The 23856-nt window shown below is 41.6% G+C and overlaps 1 protein-coding gene across 1 annotated transcript in view; it reads right to left on the reverse strand.

The window, feature by feature from the left end:
- The window catches only part of RGS6 (regulator of G protein signaling 6), a 45767-nt gene that overhangs the window by 16652 nt on the left and 5259 nt on the right, over window positions 1-23856 (reverse strand). The window contains exons 2-10 of the mRNA XM_072864250.1: window positions 17175-17225; window positions 15678-15784; window positions 13284-13335; window positions 10483-10547; window positions 7411-7487; window positions 4169-4250; window positions 3575-3649; window positions 2104-2202; window positions 951-1012 (exon numbers count right to left, since the gene is read on the reverse strand). Coding sequence (XP_072720351.1) covers window positions 951-1012; window positions 2104-2202; window positions 3575-3649; window positions 4169-4250; window positions 7411-7487; window positions 10483-10547; window positions 13284-13335; window positions 15678-15784; window positions 17175-17202 — 647 coding nt within the window. The 5' untranslated portion in view covers window positions 17203-17225. The remainder of the gene's footprint in view (window positions 1-950; window positions 1013-2103; window positions 2203-3574; window positions 3650-4168; window positions 4251-7410; window positions 7488-10482; window positions 10548-13283; window positions 13336-15677; window positions 15785-17174; window positions 17226-23856) is intronic.

Here is a 23856-nt window from a genome sequence, read left to right on the forward strand (position 1 = left end):
GGAACTTACTTTGGGGCTCTCACCATTTTATTTGCCTAGTTTAGTACACACATGCTAATTACAGGTGCAGACACTGCAAAGCACATTTCATAGGGTAATCTCTTTTTAATTTCCTAAAATAAAAAATCCTCTATTATTTCTCTACAAGGCACCAGCCCTTATCATGTCCCTCATGTTCAACACAGTTTTGCTCTAAAAGTGATGTTGCTGAAGAGCATGCCAACCCCTACATTTGTCTCAGTGATTCCCCTGCAAATGCGCATAACTTACAAGTATCTAAGTAAAGGAGCTGTCATTCTCAATTGAATTTGAGCTTGTTCTTTACCTGTTCATACTTTCCTACCAGAACTAAATATTCTGCAAGTCAAATTGTGCCTTGATTTGCCTCTATGAGAAATCCACCTCTCAAGTCACTGCCTTGAGCAGCTCAGGTACAGCCCCAGTACTTCCCATAGGGTTTCATAAGTGGGAGCAGAAACTGTCCCTACAACCTCAATATGAACACGAACATGAACACCTCGTGCAACAAGACACAAACGCAGCTCCTTCCCCAGAGCTGTGTCAGACTAACAAGAGATGAGCACTGAGAATTCACCCACAAAAGAAAAAAGGGTATTTTCAAATTGAAACAGGAATGACTTTTCTGTAAATAAACTCTAGGGTTGTGAAGGAGTGGGAAACAAAAGTACTGCAGGGGTTCTTTCTTTTGTGAACAATATTTCTTTTGCTTTTACAGTACGACAGCATCCTCATTTTTCACCAGTGGCAGAACAGCGAGTGCAGAAGTGCCCGTGGTCAGCAGACAGGCAGCACAGCCGGTCAAGGAGGGGGAAGGACTGATGCACAGAAAGGGGACCAGCCTTTGTGTGTTCCTGCTCGCTCTCTGTTTCTGGAAATGCCAAACTGGAGATGAGGAAAGAATGGGAAATCATGCAAACTGGGACACTCACCTTTCTGCTACTTTGGACATCTTTAAACAATGTCTCTCTATCTGCACGTTCAGAAAAGTTATCTGAGGAGAGAGATGACAAGGACATTAACAATCCATGAGCTCTACAGCATGCATTGATCATATCCCAACACACTATTGATTTCTCTTTCCAAAGAGCTTGAAAGTAACTCAGAAGGAAATGGGACCCTTCCCTAGGTATTAGAAGAAGCTTATTAACTGCTTCCAACAGGAGTCTCCATTTCCTATGGCAAAGCCCCAGGGGAAGCTTCAGAAGACATAATTAGAAGTAGGGAAAGCACATATTTGGGGCCAAGGTTCCTAGCCTACTCAGGGTGCAATATGATCCCCTTTTTACACCACACTCCTCTTTTCTACGTCCCTAACTGACTGGAATCACAAGACCAATAACTGTTTTACAGCACATTTGCACTCTGCTATGAACTAGTTCTTCACAGTACTTTCTGCAGCCTATGTTGCCTATGATGGAAAAAGCTCAAGAAATTTAGTGTGCAGGTTTAGTTCAGAAGACCACCCTAAAACTGGCTGCCTAAGAAACATGTTTAAAGCTGCCTTTACTAAAATGCTGACCTAGCAATTCCTGCCTGTACTTCAGTGAGTGCTGCTTGTTGCAGGAAAGTAATTTCGAGGGAGAGCTCCCTGTGCTAGGGCAAGGATGTGTGAGTTGGCTGGCCATTCCTTGGAGTGGTTGTGCAAATAACTTTTTCCTAGTTCCCTAAAAGCTCTGACTGTACAGTCTAACAGTCATGCACTGAATGATGCCTTTCCTCACCACCTATCCCCGGCCTGTGCCCCAGTATGCTGGCTTCTTCCCTAGCTTTTGTCACTGCCCACTTTTCAGACGCCCTCAGTGAACTGGAAATTAATCTGTCTACTGGTCCACAGACAGAATAATAGTAGATCCAAAGGTCAGTATTGACCATAATACCTATCATCATACCACTGCACTGCTCAATGAATATATATATGTATCTTTAAATACTTACTACTTTACATAAAGTGTGTGAGGATCAAGGACAGGTAAACCATACAATTGGTTTTGCTGATATCTCAATGACTTTATAAGCTTCTTTTTTTTGTTGTTTTTTCAGATAACAGTTCTCAGAAGAGTTCCCATATAGCCATCTACTTACTTGTTTCCGGAAATCCTCTTTTGTAGTTTTGCGTACAGGCTGGGAGGGCACATGTACAGGGCTTTGGGGCTGAGACTCCTCTGTAACCCCGTATACTGACTGTGAGGAACCAATAAACAAACAGAAGATTACAGCATTTTTCTCTGTTATGCAATGAGGAAAAGTGCAGTATGCAAAGCAGTAAGGTAACAAGCCAGCAATTTCCTACTATTTATATCCACACAGGTCAATAATCATTCAGCCTGGAGCAAAATTTACAGACCAGACTGTGCTTGCAGGCACCTGCACTTGGAAGGTCTGCAGGCACATTAAGAAAATAATTTACTTTAAAAGTTAAAATGCAGCTGATAATTTTTAGGAGCTCTGAAGGCTGTGTGTGTCAATGCTTGCAGGATGAACACTGAGAATGGTCATTAGCAATGGTCATTCTTTCTCAAGTGGAGAAAGAAAACACTAAAACCTAATCCTATGCCATTTTCTTTCACTTGGTTTTATTTCTGGTTGTAAAACTACATGTTGAAGAAAGTGCTTAACCAGGTGTCAATGGGTCAAGTTCACATGAACTTCTCTAAACAATAACCTGCAGATTGACTTGTAGCCATTCATTTTCAGGACAGAGACCTGCACTGAAAGTACTATCAGTACTTTCATTTAGTGCTTTTGTTTTTTATTTAAAATTCATAAGAGACATATGAACAGCTCTGCTGCAATTTAACTACCAATGGAAGTTCAGGAGTCTGGTGTCCCCTCCAAAACAGGTAACAAGTGGTAGGAGAGGAAATGACCTCCAGTTGCGCCAGGGAGGTTTAGATTGGATATTAGGAAAAGTATCTTCACTGAAAAGGTTATCAAGCACTGGAACAGGCTGCCCAGGGAAGTGGTTGAGTCACCAGCCCTGGAGGTATTTAAAAGATGTGTAGATGTGGCACTTAGGGACACGGCTTAGTGGTGGACTTGGCAGTGTTAGGTTTACGGTTGGACTCAATGATCTTAAGGGTCTTTTCCAACCTGAATAATTCTATGATTCTATATACACAGAAGAGCTAAAACTTGATGGAAGTCAAAGACACCCAAGTTGCTAACGATGCAGCCTTTGAAATTATTAAGGCGGGTAAACAGCTCTGAAAAATCCGTGCCCAGATAATTTCTGAAAATGGGACCTAGGTACTTTTGCCAATCACTTTTAATTTTATGGGAGTGCAGAGCCAGCAGACATATGGGACACAGAGCTCCTTAATGCCCTTCTCAGCTCTACACCCAGTCTGTACCGCTCTGCTGGTAAAATGGGAACAGTAAATTCGCCAATTAGAACAAAACAGAACTAACATTCACAAAACACTTCTTTTAGTTCCTATTGGGTAGGTCTGATATACTGTAGGTGTCAAGTGTGATTTGCATTAAAAACAAACAAACAAACCAACCAAACAAAACTCCAAACAAACAAAAAACAAAACCAGAAACTCCAACTGACCTTTTTCACCTTCTGTGGGTTTTTCATACGACGACACTTTCTAATGTCCATTTCTGTGGTGTTCACACAGCCTGGCTGAAAAGAGATGGTAATCGTGTTACTCCTCTGTTTACAATCCACATGCTGCCTTACCTTTCTAAAATATACAATTAGATCTTGTCCAAAATTCTTTCCTGAAGCTTGTGTCCCATAAATTATCCTTGCTAAACAAGAGACTGCATATACCCAAAGTTGGCATCTCAGCATCCAATCCATTTACTCATAACTTTGGCACCAAAAGGAAATATCTCTGTTAAAAAGGGACCTTTTTCCTAGGAAGTCTGAGTCAAACTGGGTAAGCGGATTTTCTTTCGTACAAACAATAAATAATCTTCAAAACTTCACATTTATCATATATTTCCAAACCAACAGTTCCATGCATGCACAAGCCTAGAATGTCTGAAATAATCTTGTAGACACTTGGCGTGTTTTGAACTGCGAGGAAAGTCTACGTGGTGACTTTAAAGGCAATGTCTTTGGGCATGGCAGTGTTTACTAGTATTAAAACTTTCCTGTCAAAACCTGGAAAGTCTCATCATTCAAAAAGAGCTTTACCACAGGCCTGTGCACATCCCAGAATGCTCTTTCCTGGCTGTCCAAAATCTTTCTTTCTGTTTTATCCTTTTTCCTGTCGATTCTGAAAACAAAAGCATAAACGTGAGTCAACGTACAAGTAATGCTTTCTTCTTTGCTACAGTTCCTAGCTGGGGTTTTTAACCCCATGACAAAAAAATTCAGAAATCCACTTTTTTGTACAGCAATGTCACACTCCCACTTGCAAGGCCATGTACCACGAACAACATATCACTGATGTTTACTCCAATATGTCTCAAAAGAGATTTTTATATTAATGGGGAAAATTTATTTTAACATCTGGTTTTTAATCTGGTGAGGAAAACAACCTTTCCCAATACTCTGTCCCCAGACCCTGATTTGACAGGCTGGGGAAGTTCATGGCTTTGGCTCTGTCAGGAGACCCACCGGGACCTCTTTACTCCAGGTGAAGCTCTCGGCCAGTGCTGGACGGAGGTCCACATTGGGAGGCCCCATTGCACCCTGGTGCCCCAGCAGCACCACCGGAATGACCACAGATTGCAAAGGGGCAGCTATCCCAGGCATTCCCAGCAGCAACAGCACGGGCAGCACTTGTGGCCACCCCTCCTTAGACCACCCCTCCTTAGACCACCCCTAAGACCAGCTCTGCCCGCATGCACCAGCGTTGGCAGAGCAAGGGGTGACAGCACAGGCGACCGGAGCTGAGCTTGCTGCACGGTCCCGTGCAAGCCAGCACTCACCCAAGAGACACACGACTGGGCTGGCACAACGGTAACTCGGTAATTTCAGCCCTGATGCAGCCAGTCAGTCAACTCACTCAAAGCACACACATGAAAGGCCACCAGTGGTTGTTCAAAGCAACTGTTTCCCTATCTCTTGGCAGCGTTGAGCAATTCACGTCTGGTGCCTTGCTCCCGTGCTCAGCTGTACACGTGAGCACAGAAAAGTCACCACCAGCTTGCAAGACCTACCTGCAGAGAGACTGGATGAGGCACAGGGAAGGAGGCTGGTTGAGGCACAAGGACGAACTGCCTCCGTCTCCAGAGCAGGATTGAAAAGCTGACAGTGTCCCTATGCTGGGTTCCCACATTGCTGCCACCCAGGAAAATCAAAGCAGCGAGGAAAAAAAACCCACGCCAGCTGGGATTTCTGACCATCATGTTCCCTCCTTCCTGTTTTTCTTTTGGAGGGGCAGTGATCTTTGGCTAAGCCTGCACTAGAAATGTACGAAGGAGATAGGAAACAGGGGACTGAAACTGAAGTTTCTGAACACCGCTCCCCACAAAAAGCCCAAGTCCTTCACAGTCCAGTATCACCCTCTGAATATCCCCCCTGCAAGGCTGAGACGAGAAACCAGCTCTGCACCAGAGCTGTCCCTCTGTCCCTGCACAAAGACAGAGCAGCCCCCAGACAGCAGTCGCTGCACTGCGCTGAGGAGCAAGCACAGACACCCAACCCAAAACTACTTTTTCTGAGCGAGTCCTTCACGCCTGGCCAAAACGGAAGGTGAAGTCTCCTGCCAACCTCACACCACACAGCGCACACAAACTGGAAGGACTCTTCGGAAGCTTCATGAATTGTCTTCATGGGTACTTTGTGCTCAACCCAGGTTCTTGGCTCATATCCCCAAACTTACTGATAACTCAGTATTTCACATTTTAAACTATAAAGAAAAAACAGTTAGATGCTCTGTGGCTGCGGTTTTTGAGCAACGTAGGTACAGCAATGGAAATCCTGTGTGCGCAAAAAAAGACATGGAAGGTGGAGCAGAACTTGATAAGCAGGAGGAATGTTTTCAGGTATTTTTGGTGTGTTTTCCTTTTTAGTTAACTCAGGGCTGTGAATTATGCTGTGAATTCCAGCCCTGCCTTGTTGGAAGCCTGAAGACTGAACCATCACATGAACTGGGAACCAAGAAGCTGAAACTAGCCAGCAAAAAAAGTTGATAGTGGCCAATCCACGCTTACGTTCCAAAGAAAACAGAATGGAGAAAAGATGAATAAGCAATAGTGATCACATAAAGAATCTAATATTTAAATTTCTTTCTTAGGTAATAATTGTATGTTGCAGACAGAATGTAGAATTTTGTTTTGACTTAGATTTTTTTTTTTCATCTTGACAATAAACCTTTAAGTAACTGAAAGTACAATTGCTATCATAACTTCTAATTTTCTCTTCCAAACAGAACACTGGTATTCTGGTCGGAAAAAATCCCTTAATTACCTTGTAATTTAAAGGATAATTACCATGTACTTAAATAGTCCATAATTACAATGTTATTAAGCAAAGAATTAATGAAAATTCCAAAGGGTTAATCAAAGATAGAGACATATACCTCAGCCACACCCTCAAGAAATGATGTTCCTTAACTTTTTAGCATCTAATGCTGAAAGTGCGAATTCCTTCTAGTGGTACAGAGTGTCAGTACTGCTGTTCTCATATGCAATCTTCACAAACCTTTCCATTTTATGAGTGACAACTACATGCGCAAAATGGATATGTAGGGTTTTAGGCACTAGTTTGTAGACATTAGTCTACAAACCCTGGACCATATCCATTTTGCAGCATTAATGAAAACATGCTCAAAACATTAAGAGGCTTCAAACTGTTTGCACAAGGGAAGATGAGAAAAAAAAGTAGATTTCAATTATGAGCAGAGGATAGGAAAAACCCAAATACTAAACCTGAGTAAGTTTCATGTAAGTGGAACCCAATTCTCCATGCTAATTTAGTAGCACAAGTTGGACCACAGAGAGTAGAGTTGCAATGGAGTCAACTGGGGATTGGTATAGATGAGAAAACCAAATCCAATCTGTTGTAAATACCACCCTTATAATCACGTTGAAGTGGCAGTATTTTTAAACTCAGAAATACTTCATGAGCATAAAGTAACACAGACAGATGACAAAGTTCTGTTCTTTCCATTTACACGAAACAAAAATACTACACAAAAGTAGAAGCGGAACGGGCAAGTGAATTGCCCAAGCTCTGATGGTGAACCCAGGCTGAGGAGCTCCTGACCAACATTTCCATGTACAGATAATTAAACCCATCTTTCAGATTCTGGCACAAGCCTTCAGAATTGGCTCTCTATTGTTTCTAGTCCGCTAGTGATTAAAATTCACCAACGCCTTCTGAGCTTAGTCGCAGTAAAGACTTTGACAGAGGTTTTATCTGTACAGAATCCCCTTCCCTTCACAGCTCTAAATACTGGTGCAGTTCAGTGCTCCAGGATTACTCACTTCACTTGGGCCTCAGCTTGCATGAAGATGAATTCCCACTTTCTTGCAAATGCTCTCTGAAGTCTTGCTAAGTTTTCCTGACAAAAGATGAAAATAGTAAGAACAACTAATCCCTGTAATTACAACAACTGCTTAAGAGCACAGTTAGCATGGTGGGTGTTTATTTTATTCCTGTTTTTTTTTTTTTAAGCTGGAAAACTCAAGACACAGAAGTCAGTGTTGGTTTCAGATGAACCATCTTGCAGGCAAAGCAAGGCTGTAACACATCCTTTTGGGCTGCAGCCCCATAGCTGCAGTCAAGAGGGTCCTGTCAGGGATAAGTAATGGAGTGTGATGAAGACAGCTTGAGCTCAGCTATGAAAATAATGATGGCCTTGTTCCCAAAAGATAACACTGAGAAGCTTTGTGAAGCTGACGACTTTCATTTCTGACAGCAGATGGCTGCCACCTGCACGTTTCCCTCTCATCCCCACTTTCCGTTCCTCCCCCCACTGCTCTCTTCTTTTCAGGCTTTTGCTAAGGTGCAAAGCCTGAGCATCCCTTGCTTTGCTCAGTCCTGATCACCGCTGAGAGCATTATGCAGCTGCACAGCACTGAAGGCTGGGGATTGCCAGGATGATTCATAAAAGGAAATAGCTTGTTTGTCTGAACAATGAACATCGCTAACTGCAAAGCCTGGGTCCAGATGCAGCCTTGCTCTACATCTGAAGTAAGAGCTCTGGTCCAGACCCATTACAGAGAGCATCGTGATCTGAACATTTGGAGGTGGATATGACTTCACCACAGCTCAAGGTCAAACTCAGGACATGGCCAGAATTTCAGGCTCAAATGGCACCCTGAAGTCACATATCCACACCCACCCTGACAAGGAGGCCTACGAGACCATTAACCTGACACTCTTCTCCATTACAGCTGGTTCAACTGTTGCAAATTTTCATTGAAATGAACATTATTAGTTCTACTGCTGTTCTTTTTATACCTATTCCCTTTATTTCAAGAAAGTGCTTAAGTGCATGCATTTCAATGCTAGAAGAAATCTTCCTATTATTTACTTTAAACTCTTGTATAACACAAGGCATAATGCTTGGCCCCATTACCACCAAGTCCATGTAAGAGTTTCAGTACATATACACAGAAGAAAACAGTTAAGAAAATGATTTACAGCTGTGCAGAACTGTGATGATTTCCTTAACAGTGGCTACAAGGAAGAACTACTTGTAATTATCTGCAAAAACAATTTTTTGTGGGTTTCTTTTTTTTTTATTTTATTTTAAATTATGTTCACATGTGCCCTCTGGAGTAAATATGCTGAAGCCAATGAAACATCACCAATTGAAGCAGTACTTGAATCGTGCTTATGTTTGGCCAATTATAAACAAAATTGAATGCAATTATGCAAGCTTAATCATATCATCAAGACCCCTGCTCTACCAGTATAAATGAGGGGTGGGGGGTTGTCTATGAATGCTGCAAGCAGAACCTAAAAAATGAGATGGGGTCCCCTGAGATGCTCTGTAGAGATTCTCTTTGGAAACTCCAGGTCGGTGCTGATGCCTACGGAGAAGCATTCTCATACTACATCTCCAAAAATGTGTACTAAATATACAGGGCTCCTTTGACTCCTGTAAGTCTGTTTCTCTCACTTGTGCTCAAGCTTACATCTCCATTGCTGGATCTGCTTCAGCTCCCATAATGACTAGGAAGAGTCGGTGCCATTCTTATCTGATTGTCTCTAATTAGGAGAGCAAAGTTTGAATGCAGAAGCAATCTCTAATTGTGCAATGCAATATTCACAACAAAAATGAGAGACTGCCAAGATCTAATTATTTGCCATCACTGGAGCATTGCTACTCTCAGTAGACAACGATGTGCAAAAGTACTTAGCCATAGCCTCGCTGCATGTGTGTGGGAGTGTGTGCTGCTGAACAGCCTTTTGTTGCTTTATGATAGATCTTTAGAGTACTTACAGTTAATTGTTTGGCTGTGAGAAATTTTAATGATTTTAATAATGAAATCAACAATATGCAGAAGAGAAAACTCAGCAAAAGGATGTGTAAATGCATGCAGATTATTATTATATTCCTTCCTTTATGCCTGTACTTCAAGATTAGAACTCTTGGGAAGTCTGGATGCATTTCCAGGGTGGACTAGGTAAGTGGCAATTTTTCCATGCTCTTCAATGAAAGGACCAAATGGCACGTATATATATCCATGTGCACAAAAGTCCCAAAACGTAGCAGGCAAGGAAGAAGGAAAAAGTCCATTCTTGCGAAAAAAACCTAAAATATATGCAATATAAATGTTTTCATTGTAATAAACATGAACACAGAAGTCCACTAGAACCAGCTTTGTAAACAAACCCTCCAACAAAAAACTCCACGTTTGAAATTCATCTGTTACCCTGTTGAGCTAGTAAACAAAAAAAAAGCCAATATGATAGAAAGGAAAGTTCAGCTGGTCAGAGTGTTACACTGCTGGCATTCAAAGAAACTCACACCAGCCCTGCCCCTCCTGCCTCCATCTTCCCACTCCTTTCCACCCAAATCCTGCACAATCTGAAGCCAAGGTTGGGGATATTTTTATGGATAATCAATTGTAACAGAAAATACGCCCTGAATAAGCTTGAGTAATAGGTTTTTATATGGCGTGTTGAAAACAGTCCAAGTCTAATATCCGAAAACTTTCCTTTTAAGGGCTGTAACTAGATGGGTCATCAGCAATTTAATTGCCCAATAATGCACCTGAAACCGATCATTTTTGTGTGTTAATATCTGCTATATAAGCCAGGAACTGTTAACTGGAAAGAGGAAACCAATGTAAACTTCTGCGTAATTTCCCCAATCTTGGAGCGCTGGCTATATAGCAGATGCTTTCATTTGAGATGTTGCAAAGCCGGGACGTTCCCCAGCCACGTTCCTGATGTTGTCTCCAGATCAACCTCCATACAGTTCTGACAACTGAAAAAAAGACACAGTAAAGGCTGACCCCAAAGCACAAAATGACAGCATTCAAGTGGCAAGCAAAGCTCTCCCCACATTCCCCAGCTTTAAACTCTAGCAGCAGTGTACCTACGGCTTCATAATCTGCCAGCTCCAGCCTAGCTTTGTTCTGCATGGTCCGTTTGCAAAGATAGATGGCTAGAGGGAGAAACAGAATGGAAAACAATTACAGACAGATTCTTAGTACTACATCTTAAAACAGAAGAAAGTGGTCCATGCATTGTTCGTTCTCATCAGAAAGCAACGTGAGGCAAGGAATGAGAGCGCTGAATACCCAGCTGGCATTATCCACTAGTAATCTCAGAGGTCTTAAACATCTGGGACATCTCATTTAAAAGTGCTGAGAGTAGATGCCTGGACCTAACAAGATATCTGAGAAAGGCACAATTGCTTCTGGGGCTGGTAAAAGATTTAGCATTACCAACCTGTTCCCCTCAGCACTTTGGCAATATGCCTGCCAAAGTGAGGAGCCCTGCACTTCTTTTCCCCTTTTGTTTAAAATAATTAAAAAAAAAAAAATCAGATACTGAAATGAAAAGAGAAATATGGGCCAGATCTTAAAGGTATGATCTGACCATTTTTTCATATGCTTCATCCACTTATTGTACACATTTCAAATGGTTAAGAAAAGCCTTCTCACATTTCACCACAGGCAGACACTGCAGAAACTGATGTGGTTTGGGATTCTGAGGGTCACAATGAGCCCAGTGCACGACACCAAACCAGTCCCAGACTGCCTTCTGGGAAAGCCTCAGCTGGACTGCTAGCTCACCCCATTTCCATTACGGGCTGAAACACAAGGTCGCTAGCACACCCTGGGTGTACAGTCAGTCTGAACTACATAAGAGAGGTCCAGTGCTCTCATTTTGGGATGGATCTAGATGTGAATTTTACAGCTTCCTTGTGTTTTGCCCTCTCCCATGCTGCAGGGTCAGGTACTTATTGTCCAACAACATACCAAACAAGTGGGGCAGAAGGAAAAGCATAATCTACATAAAACTGCAATAAATCTTTTTGAGAAAGTTTCAGGTTTTCTTTGAAAACCATAGGGTTTTTGTTTCCTGATAAACACAATTTTCTGACACCTTCATAGATGCTTTCACTGGAAACTTATTCTTCTATTTAAAAATACATGTAAAAACCAGTCCTACTCATGTGATTCTATTCTATGCTATTCCTATAATTCTAAACTTCATATAATGAGCCAATATTATGCATAGTAACCAGAGCTGATCAGTTCATGTATATTTATACTTATACATCTCAAGAACAGTTTCATCTGTAAGCCATTTACAACACCAAATAAAGTGAGAGTCAGTCATCTCTTAGTATTTCTTCATGCTAGGCAGTGACCTGCCATTAGCAAGTTAGTTCCTGTCCTCTGAGTGGATCCATGCAAACAGAGAAAGTATGAAGAGCTGCTGGGATTTCGGTTTTATTTGGGCCTACTGCTAGTTTGGGATTAATTCCTGGGAAGACTCCATCTGTACAGACCTCTGATATGCAAAGACTGATTATAAGCATATGTTCGAGATTTGTGGGACAGATGAAAATCTGTCACTACAGGGCTCAGAGCTAATGCAGTTGCAGCTTGTCCAGCTGTGGGTCAGCTCATATAGGGCTTTATTTTGCAGTGTACTGCTCCACTCAATGCCCCTGCAGCACAATAATCTGAGTGTGAAACCAGTTATTTGTCAGATGCTATAGGAAAAAACAGAACTTCCCTCTTCAGATTGTTATCCTGATATTTACAGAATATGTATTTGGCACAGTTCAGACAGTTATATATGGGGACTGTAAAATCTGGAAATTATTTAGCATATAATGAACAGCATCATGTTTTCTCCTAAGCAGTTCCCTCACTGGGATAAACACGTAAGTCTGTGCTAGCTTCCCTGCAGATGAGGACTGCAAATGAACTACCACATGACATACACCATTGCAGGCTACTTCTCCACCCCAGAAAATGATCTCCAGAATCCATAATGATGAGTAAGTATTACCCAGCAAAGAAAAAAATCTGATTATTCAGGGAGGAGTTCTAAACTGATCTTAGATTATGAGATATTTCAAAAGAAGCACTTCCAGAAGCTCCTGTTTTATGAGCACATACATGGATTCACTTCCTCTTCCAATGCCACACCAGGACGCAACAATTGATTTTATCATTTAACTGTGAAAGAAGTGCAGTTCTGGAAGACACAGCAACATTGCATGCAGACAGCTAAAGATAACAACACTGACATATTTTCTTTATGTATTATCACTGTCTGCAGGCACTCACATGTTTAACGCACCATGTTGCAGTTTATTAGCTCATAAACCATGCTCAGTCTTCTCTTTTTTACCAGCTATCAGCTGGTAGTATTAAAAAAATGGGAAAAATAAGTCTAATGTCATATATCACAGAACTTTAACTACAGGTTGCCATCAGTTATATACTGGTTTATTGATCAGCCAGATGACTGCCCAGATGAGGTAACTTTTTATTGATCAACATATTAGATTCAGCTACAGATCAGAGTATGTTCTCCCACAAAAACAATATTGGGATTAATTAAGATTCCCAAGGAGCAGTATTCTGCTTGCCATAAATCCTGCCAAAACAAACAGAGCTACGGGAGAATGAAGGTAACAGTAGGTAAAACCCTGGCCCCACTGAACTTGACAGCTACAGCTCTGTGGTCTTGAGACACCCTGGGATTTCACTTCATGTATTTGAGATGGGCACAAATCTGCCTCTGATGCTGCAGTCTGACAAGAAACTCTGCTGATGGAGGGTTTAGATGGCCAACAGTAATTATTTTAAGGACAATTTTTTCCATCACAAACTTTCTGTACTAACTTTCTACAATGAAATAATTATGCTCTCACCATAATCTGTGTTTTCTGGCTCCCAGCAGTTTGAAGGCCAAAAGTATGGTGCCTAAGAAACAACATATGCATTTTTGTCATTTAAGAGATGAAAAACAATGCAGATGTAGAAAAACATTACAAGTACAAAAAGAAGAATCACAAAGTCCACAGCCCAGTCTCTGCTCTCAGGGGAAACACTGCCAGAGATCTCAGTAAAAGTGAGGAAGTTTTTCCAGGAAGGTATCACCTTTAACATTCCTCACTGCAGGTAGAGATGCTGTAATACAAGCGTCTCTTGAGAAGGATGTCCAGTATCCTGATGACATTTTAGACACTGTTGCCATCTCATCTGAATGTGGACCTCTTACCCGCTATCCCCAGAACCTCCTCTTTCCCCAGGAATTCACAGACATCCTCAATTTTTTTTTTTTCCTTTTTTTTTTTTTTTTGTAGGAGCATGAGAAACCTCATGGCCTTTTATATATGCTACACACCACTCACTTTTTTGGAGCAGCTACCAGTGTGGTTGGCAGCCTATAAAACAATGTATTTTTTTAAATGTAACAGATGGCAGAGGTCAAAACTCAGCTGATCAGAGTCGTTCTGAAAGCACAAGTCCTGCTAAGCTTACTGCTTTTGTTTTCTATCCAGGTCTGCATATTGCAGTTGCTAAAATTAATTACAAGGTACGTGGCTGTATTTCATTTACATGCGGCTGTATTTCAGTTTTAACATGAATGAAAAATAATGTCCCTGTGATCACACAAATGACAGAACACTGTTTTGCATTACTGATGTAATGCCACAAATGGACATAGGACATTGCACACACAAAGACTATTCCTTGCACCAAAGTAGAGTGAGAAAACATGGAGGGATCAAACAACACAGGGTTCAATGCTCCTTACTGATATATATCTTACGAACTTCATAAGATGATGAACTACTGTTAAAGGAGAGACTGACGCTGAGGTAGAAAGTGGCAAGAAGAGAGTAATGGAAAAGAAAAATTATTCTATCAGGTTATTTTTGCAGAAAATGGTTGAGGAGAACTGTTGCAGGAAATGACAACAGGCAAAGAATAAGCAAAAGTTGTAGGAAAAGAGAAGGGAAAGAAAAGAAAAGTCAATAAGCAGTCAAGACAATTTGATGATGTGGTTTACACAGGCTTAAAATAAGGAAAAAAAATTAAATGTTACTCTGCTTTTGAAATCTAGCTCCTGAGAGGTACACGGAACTTCTTATGGTGTCATTCTTTTAAAATACAAAGAAATACAACTAAATGGGCAATCAGTATTAGCTCTGCTTCTGTCAAGTCTTGCATGACAGGAGGAGCAGGAAAAGCAAGGGAACTGTCTTGAAAAATCTTAGTCTGAATGATGCCAGGTAACCAGAAGGTGGGGTGAGATAAGGGGAGATCTGTGATCTCCTGGGCTGCTTTGTTCACTGTGCCATTGTCTCATATGATAACACAATATCACGTTAGCAGGACAGTGAGCATGAGCAGCAGCAACATCAGCAGCAACATCAGATGCAAAGAGGAGAATAGGCTTTTCAAATAAAAACTAAATGAGAGAAAACAAATGTAAAGGACGAACGGGAGGGTGAACAGAAGAGAGGTCACAGGAAAGATAAGGGAGCTGGCTGGGATCATGTAACAGAAAAACACAAATTCAGCCAGCAGGATTAGGCAGTAGGACTCCAGTTTGAACTTAGTGCTTCTTTTAAAGTTATACAATCTGTCCAAAAGGAGTTGTTGTAGCACAAGCACTCAGTTATCTAGAAGGCTGACAGCAGCAGATTTTGGAAAGGACATGGAACTCAAGCACAGGATGCTTTAAAAATTCAACACATCTGGAGGCACAGGGACACGAGGGACAGAGATGTCCCAGCTTAGGTGACTGCCAAGGTTACACATACTCTGTAAAAAGTATCAAAGCCTGAAGCTTGCCCCCTCCCACACCAATCTGTAACCAAAAGGGGATAAAAATTTGAATTTTCTGCTGTGCCAGAGCTTCAATGTCCAACTCCAAAGTTTGCCCTGGTCCATTTTGCACACGAGAGTGGCTACTTGATTCTGTGCCAGGGTTAGAACCTGAAAGTTGTTTTCTTTCTCCTGGTTTAGTTCAACTCTGAGTACAACAGTGTTGAAATCACATATCAAAAATAATCACAGGACTTATCAGTTCATTTATGTAAAAACTGTGGGTCAGAAAGTAGAAGAGAGTGACTTGGGATTCTAAAGCAGATCTTTTTGAAGGGTCTTCATAACCTCCTAAGGCCTCTACCAAGATAGCCTCAGTCCCTGGCTTCATAGACCTAATGGGTGCTTAGGGATAAAGAGCGGGTGATTTCACCAGTATTATTGCAGGGACCACAAGGGGCCACAAGGAAGGCAGAGGGCTCACCAACCTGAAAACGATAGAATGTCCCATCATCTTTCAGGGTAAGGACATGGTCTGAGATCGGAAAGACATAACCCTGTGCAGCGATAAGACTTCCCAAGTGTATTGCTTCCCCTGTGAAAGAAAGAAAACAGCAGGGATGTGTCAGGAAGGCACGCACTGCACACTCCTCTGCTTTCAGCAGCAGCCCTGGCGATGACTTGCACGAAGACCTGGTGCACACACACCGCTGTACCCACACCGCATCCTTATGCCTTCCAACCGAACCATGCAAAGCAGGAGAGCAGAAATCAGCCTTACAATACAGATGAAACACTGCTCAAATGTTTAGCCTGCTGGTTTTATGTTTACAAAATGTCACACACCAGTTCAGCTCTAGAGTCTGAAATTCAATTCAAAGCACATTATCCACCACAGGTGACAGCTGACAAGAAGCCTGTTCCATCAGTGAACCCCATGCCTCTGTCAAATCCAACAAACACCTGCAACACCAGGTCATTAGCAGCATATTTATTCATAAAGACAAATCCTGACACTGTGACATTGCCATTTGTTAGAGGAAACGGTGCTGAGGTAAAGGGGGGCACGTACCCAACAACTGCCAGGGCAACTTTCACCACCACAGAGGTACACTCAGAGTTGCAAAATACACATCAGCTGCTCATGCACCCCTAGGCAGATAATAAAGCTACTTGACATCTCTGCCACATGTCTCAAACCCACATTGTTTTTGTTAAAGACCTGAAATTCAGCTGAAATTCAGATTTGGGACTTGACTGGACTCATAAGAAGGGATGTGTGTATAGGGATGCCCTGGGTGAGACAACACTGTCTCTATCTCTGCTTTTACATGGTGACAGTAGGCAGCAAAAACAACCTGGGAGGTGAGATGCTGGATTTTTTCCCTTTCCAGAAAAGGAAAAGAAACTTCTGGACCTGCAGATCTTTTCTTCCTCTTTTCCCAATAGTTCTTAACTGTGCCAAAACGATTTTGGTTTCTCTGAAGAGTGAGCTATTTGGACAAGGCCCAGACACTGATCACTGTTTATGGCTGATTATCCTTTATCTATCTGCTGTGATAAATTAGCAGCCATTCCATGACGGTGTCTGTGTCATCCTTGGCCAGTATGACCTGTCAGTCACAGCTACCTTTCTCCACATCATGAAAACCTGTCACTGCCTTTGCCTGCTTAACCACACACACCCACCAACTTCCTTTCTAAGTCTGGGAACAACCTTAAAATCAATCAGGCTTTCTTAGGTAGCAACAATTTCACAGACAGGCTAAGACTCCTACAAAGTGCTTTCTGTGTGTTGCAGTGTAAGGCATTAGACTTAATTAAGATGTTGAGTCTTATATCTTTCCCTCCTCCTCTCCTCCAATGCTTAAATCAACCTTGTTGTTCTACTGGTATTTTAGACCACAGCAAACTAGTGTCTACTGTCTAATGGCACACACAATACAGATGGAATATCTGTTCCTCCCCAGCTGTGGTCACCTTACCTGGATCCTCAATGCTGAGGTTCTTCATAAGCCACTGCACAATATCAGCACCTTAAAAAAAAAAAAAGTGAAGAAAGCATTAAACACTAAGACCACAGGGTCTGAGAGCCCTAGAGAGAAATAACATTGAGATAGAGACAATAAAACTGACACGAATTTTATTCCATTTTCCTTTTTATCTCCACTGAGGTTTCAGAATGTTTTTCCTTCTTGTGCCACACTGTAATTATACAGTTATTGACAGGTATTAAGTCCCAAGAAGTATTCTGTGTGATAGGAGCCTTGATATACTTTAAGTCAGATATTACTCTAGTGGTTCCATGTAATTTACTCTCCCCCAGTTGCTTCTCTCTCACCTCAGCATACAGGGAGTTATGTTTCTGCAAGCACTAGCTAGCAAGGCGATGAAGGAGCATTTACTGGCACCTTGCACCTGTAATGTTAGAGGCAATAATCTAAATGTACAGAACTGAGTTATCAGTCAAAAAAAGACATAGGAAAGTCTCGCTTATGTCAAAGACAAGCAATGTCTTGGAGAAGGAAGTGGGATTCAGTGTGCCTGTAACCAAGCCACTGTTGAGCTGCCACCTGCTAGTGATCGCACCAGCAGCATGGTGGCCAGGAGCAGAGAAGTGAGTCTTTAAGGCCCATCAGGTAGTTTTTTAGATTTTCAGGGCCCATCAAGTAGTACAAAGCTTGTTGCTATCTTAGAAACAGCATAAAGATCTCTAGGATTGATCCTCTGCATGTATACAACCTCTCTGTTGCTTGTGTGGAAATCATACAAGTGGAAAACTTGTCACTGTTCAGTAGAAGCTAAGGCCTTTTATCAGAGTACAACATAACAGGGCAGCAAAATTTAGTTAAACCCCATACTCATGGAGTTAAGCTTAAAATGAAACATAATGGTGTGTACAAGTCAGCTAACATGACTTGTCCAAAGTCAAAGGCAATCAGCAAAGGCACTTGGAGGCAATTTAGCAAGTCCGTGCCAAGTTATGGCAGCTTGCAGCACAGCCTAACGATTCCGTGTCTGGATGCAGACATAACACCAAGCCCTTCTCAGCATACAGTCGATTTGTTGAGAAATACTTGCATTCACATACAGTAGGCTAATAGCCCCAGTAATGCTTAGTGCTATGCTTTGTGATATATCAGCTGAAGATAGCACACAAAAAGGAACTGATCAACCGTATGGTTCAGGCTGACTAAACAAACCCTGGAGGATCTTATTTGCATGGAGCACTTCTGAGTTCAGACATGGTGGGTACTTCAAGAAACAGCATAACCCACATGATGCCTGTTCCAGAAAAGGCCTGAAAAACATTTTGCTTTCCACAGGCCCAGAGCATCCCCACTCCCTCAACGAACCCTAAATACAATGAAGGCCAGGAGTCACAAGTATGATGTGCTGCAGACACAGAGACAACAGGCACTGCTAGTGTCCCAGGTCTCTGCAATATCTCCAGGTCTGAGTGACTCTCCCATACAGGTGAAATTCCCACTAGAAATGTGGGCTCTGCCCCACGCAGAAGGGGACAGCAGCTCCCGCTCCCCCCGACAATGCAAGTTGACCCAGGACTCCGCAAGGAGCACCAGCAGACCCTCTTCAGTCAGGCTTCAGCGGCAAGCAGGAATATGGACCTGACCTCCCTCCTCCCCCACCCAAGGCAAGTGAAACAACTTACTTGTCCCCCTCAGGCAATCAGCAGAGCTCCTGAAGGTCAGGGAAGCATCTGCTTTCACTTAAATACTGGGAAAACAGATGTGATCAGCAAGCAACAGCTGGGCATTGTCTCAATCTGTCTTGTAGGTATCAACGAACCAGATACTAAAGGACCGATCTCATAAGCTTGTATTCTCAACTCTGCAGTCACTCTCCATACCTCCCAACTCCATCTAAGAGCAATTTAAGTTGCCACTATCCTATTTGGAAAGTTATTCCAGAACCCTTTTTTAGGTTTTTTTTTTTTGATAGGTAGAACTCTTTTTGTAACTTCCCAGCGTAAATTTATTAATATGCAATTTATATGCATTTGATGTCATAGCTGTATTATCATTTAACCGAAAGAATTAGTCTTCTTCCTTGATAGTTCCTCCTGAGTGTTTCTGCAGAGGGATGACACATTGCCTCCTTATCTCCATTTCACTAAGCCAACCAAACTCTTTTAATCTCCTCTTAAGATGGTCTCTACTTTACCATTCAGCAACTTTTCAAATTTAAGTTCCATTTCTTTGCACTGGGGTCACCAGAACTGCAGGCAGTACCTTGCAGAACATCTAACCAATGCCTCTGGCAACGGTGCCAGCACTTTCCTGTATCTACTGAAACCAGCTTGCCAGGTACATCCTAAAGTCACATAATTGTTTTGTGAATAGTAAATTTACTCAGAAAAAGATGTCTGAGGGGTCCAAACCTACCTGCTAGATGAGAACACATCTAGTGAACAGTGCTAGCTGAATAACATATAGGGGAAAACGTTCAGAGCCAGTAACCATTATTTTGACAAGTTTGTTAATAAAATATTTTATTTTATAAACATGGATGTTCCCTTTTGCCTTTTACAAAACAAAAATATCCTAAAGATAGAACAAAACATTTGAGGTTAGAAAACCATTTCAAGAAGACTCAAACTGAAGTGCTTCTGTATTGTTCGAAACAGAACAAAACCTCGCAAAATGCTGTCTTTGTTCAAGCTAAACCAGAATCTTCCTTGTTTTTTCTGTTCATCCCCCAAACTAAAGAGTCCACTATTCTCCTGATTTTGGTCTCAGATTACAGGCTTGCAGTAATCTCTTAGGCATCTTATTGCCAAGTGACATGACAGTTGATATCTGAAAATCACCTAGAGTAGTGCATTGCTTTGCTCAAGAGAGGTGAAGTGCATTCTGCATGATCCCTTTCCAGATATACAGGAATACTTAATGCAGGATTAAGTCCCACTCCACTTTTTCATAGAACGATCATGTCCCTAGCTCTACACCTCTTTCGAGGAATCTATTCAATTTTCATCAAACTACAATGAAAAATTCAAGTAACACTGAAAGCTGGTTCCCCAGTCTTTCTTCCCCCTCTTATTAAGATTAAAAAAGAAAGGTTTAAAGGGGTAAACTGAAGGCACCATCTCAACCAGAACTCCTGTGACCAGCCACTCCTGAATATAAGCAGCACTTGAGATCAGGGATTTTAATTTGTCTCTGTTAAAAACATGAAGTCATTCCTGAATGTTGCCAAGAGCCTGGAAGATTTTATAGCTGTTCTCCCGTTGTCCCGAGGCAGACAGATTATCTTTCTGCTGAGTTTGCTGAACCATTATTTATCACCTGCCAAGACTGATTACTCACCCTCGGGACAATGACAAGTCTTTCCTTCCTCTGTTAATTACTGTCATCATTAATAGTCATGTCACTAATTAATATTCAATCATAATGAAAACGCTTCACTGCCACGTCCCACAACACCTTCAATTTTTAGGGTTACCCTCACACATTGGCTTTGCCTCTGCTTGCGGCTGTTTCTATCACTGCAAGCTACTTTTGCCCACCTAGAAATACTGCTTATGCCCTTCCTCAAATGAGAAAATTCAGATTTATCCTTACAAGACATAGTGAAGACTTGAGTGAATCCTTTACAAGACTCTCCTCTGTCAGACCAAGACACAGATTCCTTTATCTGTAAGTTTGCCAGAAAACTTCATCTTAACCTCTCCTGTAGGTTAAGCCCGACAGACAACCCTCACATAAGTCACCTTCCCAAAAAGATCTTTTCTGGCTGATTTTCAGATTCCACATTTCACAAGCTCTTTCAGAGGATACTCGAGGGAAACCCTTGACCCTGACATGTTTCCACTAAACACTAACAGGGCATTTGAGATCTTTTGAAAACAAATAGTTGGGCATGTTTTCATAATAGAAAGCACTGCTGGATGCAGGTAGAGGAATGGCTCCCATCTCCTCTATGCTCCTCTCCATACATCTACATTTCCTCTGAGTCAGTATGCTCAGTTCAAGGATAGTCAACAGCCTGTGAACATCTATTTCCTCCTCACCTATAATGAAATATATCTTTTTGCTTTAGGCTCTTCTTTGAAGCTGAAGTAGATTAAGTTGCTCCATACCAACAGAATAGCTGTATTTCTATGTGCAAAGAGATTCACAAAGACCATTTATCCAGCCACCTGGTTTAGAGACAGACTAGCAGTTTTATATTTCTTGCTATTTTCTCCATTTTCTGTTCGGCCTCAGTGATCCCATAATAGTAGCTAGTGTTCTCAGAAGGCCATTGCCTGTCAACATGACAAATGAGTGGCCAGCCATGAAAAGATAAATTAAAAAAAAAGTTCACAAGGTGTGAGGCCATCGGCAAGATGCAGTTAATGAGGTGAGTCTCCACCACTGTATTTGATACCTTTTCTACTCAACCTAAGTTGTTCCACCTCTTCCAGAAAATCCAGGACTTACTTGGAAAATATAGAGCCATCTATAATCAGATTTTGCCCACCTTCCACACACTGTGTGAAATGGCAAAGGCAGACAGAACGACATACCCTCCTCCAGCAATTTCTAAAGATCTGCTGCCCAGAATGGAGACTGTGCCGCTGGTTCTGGGCAAAGAAGCCAGGACTACCGGGGTCTGCTTGTCGTCCAGCGGACTGGACGCACCCCTGACAAGGCATACATACGTACATACACACACACACGTAGAAATAAAAAATACAAGAGTATTCCTGAAACTTCAGCAAATGTGCATATTTGCATTCCTTTTTAGGCCTGATAAGACAACTGCATTTTTTGTGGAGTGTCCTGAGATGGCAGAGCTGGCAAGCACTGACGAGTGGAGCTCCACAGTGATTTGACATGGGACGCCTCGTGTTACCCAGGTGTGGCATCAGTGACCAAGGACTAAAGTCTGTCCTTTCTCATGGGAGTTGCTAAGCTGAGCCCTGATCACTGGATGCCATCCAGCAACTACAGCCGATGAGATGGCATGCTCTGGATCTCAGACTGTTCAAAGCCTCACACTACACTGACAAATACTAACACTGAACAAAGTAAGATCTTAAAAAAAATTTAAAAATACTGTCTGATCCTGTTATGAAAGAATTTGTCATATATACATGTCTACAGGAAGAGACATAAGATTGCTTGGTTATTTCCTGTCTTTTTCCAGTGTTAGTGTAATCCTAATATTCTCTGAACATATTTTAATGATTTTTTAAAAAATAAATACTTTTGCATAGTAGAGCTTTTTTTTTTTTTTAATTTTACAAAAGGAATATGAAAAATGTGAAGTGTTCGGCTCCTTCCTAGACCTTATCTACACACTCCATGACACACTCTATGGGCAAACAAGCTACGTGCCTAGCCCCTGTTGTCAGTCACCTCCAAAATCAAGGTCCAGACAGTCTTTTGATGCAAGGGTGAAAATGTGTTCCTCCTTCCTGTCACTTCATTCTTGAAAACAGAGGAACCCATTTCAGCACCAAATTTTCCAAACAATTTGCTCCTGAACTCAGATCCATTTCTGTCAGAAAAGCAAGACTGGGGGGGGGGGGGGGGGGGGGCGATCACAAGCAGTCAAAATGACATAAGAATACATGCATAGGTGTATGAGCAGCCACTCAAGTTGCATTCTATCCTGCCAATCACAGCAATCACACTATTAAATGGAAATAATGTGTTTTGGCCCCTCCCCAAACAGCACTGGGTCGTTGGTAAATCTAGGACAAAAAGGTTAATTAATTATCCACACTTTTATCACCGGGCTTGCAAAAATAAACAAACGAACATCACCCATGATAAAGAGCAAAACTATTTTGTACAAAATTTCTCAAGGCCTCCAGCACTCCCTGCTACTATTTTTCTTACACAGAGCCCCCCCACTGACTCCCACAGTGATTTCAGCTGTGTTGGAAGTATAGACTCCAGCTCACAGTTGGGATTTAATGCAAAGCACCAATTTTTATGGTAGGGAAAAAAAATCAGAAAGAAATATCTAGGTTCCTCCCTAGTATTGTGTTACAAATATTGGGGAAGCACTTTATAGAATTTGCCTACAATAAGCACATAAATAAATACCAATGCCAACTAAAAAAAAATAAATCTCAGCAGTTGACTCAAAATGTGGTAACTGCAACTCTCCTCCATCCCTCCATCAGCATGTGGTAATTGCACCACTCAGTGTCAGCAAGGAGCATCATCAAAGCTACAACAGCTTAGAGCTTCTAGCAATAGCAATTTTCCTTTACTTTATATTCAGTTTAAATCTTGTTTGTGAATTATTAACAATCATTAGCAGCAGGAGTGTTACCCCTTTTTGATCAAAGCAGCCAAAGTTTCTAAGGAGTCTTTTTGTTCATCGTAACTTTTGAGTGCTTGAATTTACAATTTACTTTTCTTGTAATAAAAACTTTGAAAATATAATACTTTGTGTGAAGTAAGAATAATGCTTGGTGGGAAGGTGGAAAGCAGCACATGGAGCTAAGTTGTGCGTGAAAGTTCCAGGATGATAAAACAATGACAAGGACAGAACATTTGTAAATTTAATGGGTTCAAAATCTCTGATCCTCTGCCTTTTCCTGATAACAGCATGGGTTATTTATCACAGTGTTTGGGCTGATATGACATTCCAACCATTTCTTCATCCCTCCTCTGTCTCCTTTACTAAGTGTTATCTACAGAA

The sequence above is a fragment of the Ciconia boyciana genome, chromosome 6 (genome assembly GCF_034638445.1).
Source record: "Ciconia boyciana chromosome 6, ASM3463844v1, whole genome shotgun sequence".
Classification (NCBI taxonomy): domain Eukaryota; kingdom Metazoa; phylum Chordata; class Aves; order Ciconiiformes; family Ciconiidae; genus Ciconia; species Ciconia boyciana.